Source organism: Eurypyga helias, unplaced genomic scaffold (genome assembly GCF_000690775.1).
Source record: "Eurypyga helias isolate BGI_N326 unplaced genomic scaffold, ASM69077v1 scaffold10102, whole genome shotgun sequence".
Classification (NCBI taxonomy): domain Eukaryota; kingdom Metazoa; phylum Chordata; class Aves; order Eurypygiformes; family Eurypygidae; genus Eurypyga; species Eurypyga helias.
In genome coordinates this window covers 6,478-10,327 of record NW_010237916.1, presented here as the reverse complement: position 1 = coordinate 10,327, position 3,850 = coordinate 6,478, and the positions used below count along the sequence as shown (strand labels likewise).

The 3,850-nt window shown below is 42.9% G+C and overlaps 1 protein-coding gene across 1 annotated transcript; it reads left to right on the top strand.

Moving 5' to 3' along the window:
• Window positions 1–919: 919 nt before the first annotated feature.
• On the top strand, window positions 920–3,384 carry SRP9 (signal recognition particle 9kDa; the record flags this gene model as incomplete). Its single annotated transcript, XM_010147659.1, has 2 exons — window positions 920–988; window positions 3,265–3,384. Coding segments are annotated over 2 exons (189 nt in total), but the record flags the coding sequence as incomplete, so codon positions are not given.
• Between the last annotated feature and the right edge of the window lie 466 nt (window positions 3,385–3,850).

Genomic DNA, 3,850 nt, shown 5'->3' with positions numbered 1-3,850 from the left:
AGTTACTGATGTCTGAGACTAGAAACAATAGATACGAAGCCTCTGTGTTTAGTTACACATTCGAGAGGAAGCATTTAATGGTCAGTTGCCGAGGATGTTTTATTTTTATCACCATGATTCTGAGAACTTTGGTGATTGGAGAGTTGAGGACTGCACACAGGTTCAAGCTCACTGCAGGTGACTACAGTAGTGACTGTTTTAGTGAGAGGTTGAACTTCTTTTCAGAGTTCAAATTTAGCCTTATTGAGTCTTGAAAGCAATTTAATTTGAAAGAAATCTCTTCAGTTCTCTGATTTCTTTTTTTAATAAAAGTGTTATACTTTATCTTCCCGTTCCACTTGCAAAAATATCAGTACCCCTCAAACCTGTCTGTAGGCTGCAGTGTAGCTATTGAATTAACTGTAGTGACTGGAAATATGGCACTCTTGCATAATAGTTCAGGTATTGTGGAAGAAGTTGTGATGTTGATCTTATCCTACTCAGTTAATCCCTTTCAAGTCTTTATGGAGAACTATTTCTTAAGTGTTTCAAGTCTATAAACACGAGTTTCCAGTTTTTCTAAAAAGTGATGTATGGCAAGGGGGTGTTTTGTATTGACATGACTCTCCTCGTTTATCCTACTTGTCACTGAGGTCCTTGCAACTGTTGCAGCCTTATTTATTGTGGGTTTGAACGTGCCCAACGTTAAGCTTACAGATGCTGTTATAGTAGCAGTTTAATATGTTAGACAAGGGGATGTGGTGGCTCAACTGCTGGACCATCCAGGTCAGCAGCAGTGAGGACCACCACAGAGGTGGTGAATTACATACTGCCTCATGTTTTCTAATAAAAGACATCCTGATTTGGGCAGGTTTCCTTCAGATACGTTCTGAGAATTGTTAGCGGTAGGTGCTAATTTGTGAAATGTTTGTCATTTCAGGTGCGGGTTGTTCTCAAATACAGACATTGTGATGGGAACCTCTGCATCAAAGTTACGGATGATGTAGCTGTAAGTATATTCCCCTTTCTGGGCATGTTGTACCCCTCACGGGCTTGCGTTTTTCTGTCAGTCAGCCTGTGAGTTCTTAGCCATTGCCTTGAGAGTGCCTGGCAGTTCCCGAAAAGCTTGTGCCCAGACTTCCCTAGTTGCTGTGCCTGAGTGACATTAACCTGTGGTTCAACAGTACAGTCCATGGAAAGTTCTAACTCTTCAGTGTTTTGTGGGTGTCAGCATAACTGTATCTTTCCAGTAGTGCCCAGTGACAAGACAAGGGACAACGGGCACAAAATGGAGCGCAGGAAATTCCGTCTCAACACGAGGAAACACCTCTTTACTCTGAGGGTGCCAGAGCACTGGAACAGGCTGCCCAGAGAGGTGGTGGAGTCTCCTCTGGAGTCTTTCAAAACCTTCCTGGATGCATTCCTGTCCAACCTGCTCTAGGTGAACCTGCTTTGGCAGGGGGGTTGAACTAGATGATCTCTGAAGGTCCCTTCCAACCCCTGGCATTCTGTTGTTTTGGGATTGTGTGAAAACAAGGAAAATGAGCACTACAAAAATCTTGGCCCCTCTGTCTATCTGAAAATGCTTCATGGAACTACATTGACTGCCTCTGCTGAAGTATTTCAGGAGCATCTTCACACAGGCATGTTTACTAATGTGAGTGTAGTCCTTTTAATTTGTTAGGGTGGTGACAGCTTCCAGCCGTAGGTGAAGCTCCTTATTTGTGATAATGAGACAGCAGAGTGCTGTCAGACTGAACGACAAGATTCACTTGCAGTTCAGAGATCCCATCTCCTGAGATACTGTTATGGTGTCTGTTACGCATCCAGTAAAAACTGTGGTAGTTGCGCACAACACAGCATTCTGCGGTGCCCTTCCAAGGGTTGCTGTACAAGGAGGTGGAGCAGCTGTGCCTACTGCTTTCCCATCTTCTAAATAGTCTGGGAGGATGACTGGAAGCATGTGCCGGGCAAGAATGTGAGATGGTGGGCAGCAGGTAGAAATGCATCAGCTGACGTTGTGCTGCTACTGGTGTTACAGCCAAGTTGCTCTGAAGTCCAGAGTAAGAAACAGTGCTCTGCCTTTATCTTCCCATTTGGAAAAATGGATTTCTTTCTGGGAAAAGTAGCCTGGCATTGGTATGCCCAATAACTGGGAGAGGTGTGAAACCCCAGTAATGATACTTCTTGAGAGGATCATAGGGCTTAATGTGGGTGAGATGTTGAGTGTGGGTAACGGGGAAGTGCAGGGCAGTTAAGTAGAAATCTTCCGTAGGGGAAGGTTGGGGTCAGGCGGTACATGAACTCGGACTGTTTTCTGTTACAGGCCACCTTACCTGCTTCCAGCCATGGGAAGCTGTTAACACCAGTGGGGGTGGCAGGGGGTTGGTTTGAATTTTGTGGTGCGTGGGTGTTTTTTTTTTTTTCTTCTTAAAGGTGGGAAGTTTTCCTTGCTGCTGGCTTGTAGAACTAATATAGCAGAAGGAAAAAATAAACTGTGTTTTCTGTGGTTTATCTCTCAGAATAGGAATTGAATGCTGGCAAAGGTTGTTGTATTGACGGCACTGAAGAACGGAGCATTCTGGGTTGGGTGTTTTTTTTACATCATGAAATCAACCTGGGCAGTCCTACTCCTGCTGTAAGGAATTAGTCTGCAAAAAAACTCTAAGTGATCCTTCTATGATAAATCACTGGCATATTACTCGTGTTCCTTTTGCATTTACAGCCTTGTCACATGGAGGAATTCCTTTTGATCTTAGTCAGGTGTTATGTTCCTTATTTAGGACTGTCTTAGAAACAGATTTTGCTTGGGGGAAGGGATTCTCTGGTGGGAAATACTGAACTGATTTTGTGTTACTGGCAGCGTAACTTTAGGGACTGTGAAAAGCAAAATAAACTTGCTTTCAGAAGATAGAGCCTGGGAAAGTAATTTCAGGTTTAACATCTGCTTCTATTTTTAGACAACACAAACAGGAGTCTTTAAAGGCAGCTTTAAAACCCAAGTTTTAGTACCTTTTTAGAGAGTGAAGAAACTAGGGAAACTCATGATTTATCCTATTTTCAAAATGGAAGGCACGAGCCTTCCAGAGAAACTTCAGTGTAAACACAGATATGTATCTTAAACCGGGGTGGGTATGTGTTGGCGCTGCCTGTGATAACAACGTGCCACCAACGAACATTGAAGTACTTCCCTTGTTTTCTGTGTTCCAAGCACAGAGTTGTTGCAACTGTGAGCAGGATACAAAGTGTTCAAGTGGTCTGATACTGAGCAACTTTCTCTTACAGTGTTTGCTGTATAGAACAGACCAGGCGCAAGATGTAAAGAAGATCGAGAAATTCCAGAGTCAGCTAATGCGACTCATGGTGGCTAAGGAATCCCGCAGTGCTGCCATGGAAACAGACTGAACTGCTGAAAATGAAATGAGTGCTCCGGTCATATTTCACTGGAAGAAAATATCTCTTGGATTTGAATGAATGCTGGGACGGGAGATGCTTTTATGTACCGAAGTGGACTGACGACAAGTCTGAAGCATTTCCCGCGCCTTCCCCCCACCCTCCCCCAGGCTCTGCTTTGGAAAACTAGGAAAATAAATGCTTTCAATTGAAAGCTTATATTTATTTTTCAGAATTGAACAAGAAACTATTCTTACACACTAGGTATGCTAAGTCGACAAGTAAATATTTTAAATCTGCAGTACTTCAGTCTGAATTTGATGGGCCACAGGCATATTTCTGGAAAGGTACTAGAAAATTTCATATGGATTTCATTTGTTTTCATACCTTTTGTTGGTGTATTCTCACAGTGAGAAGGTTTATTAACCTGACTAATGCTGTGACATGATGACTGGATCTAATAAATATTTACATACAT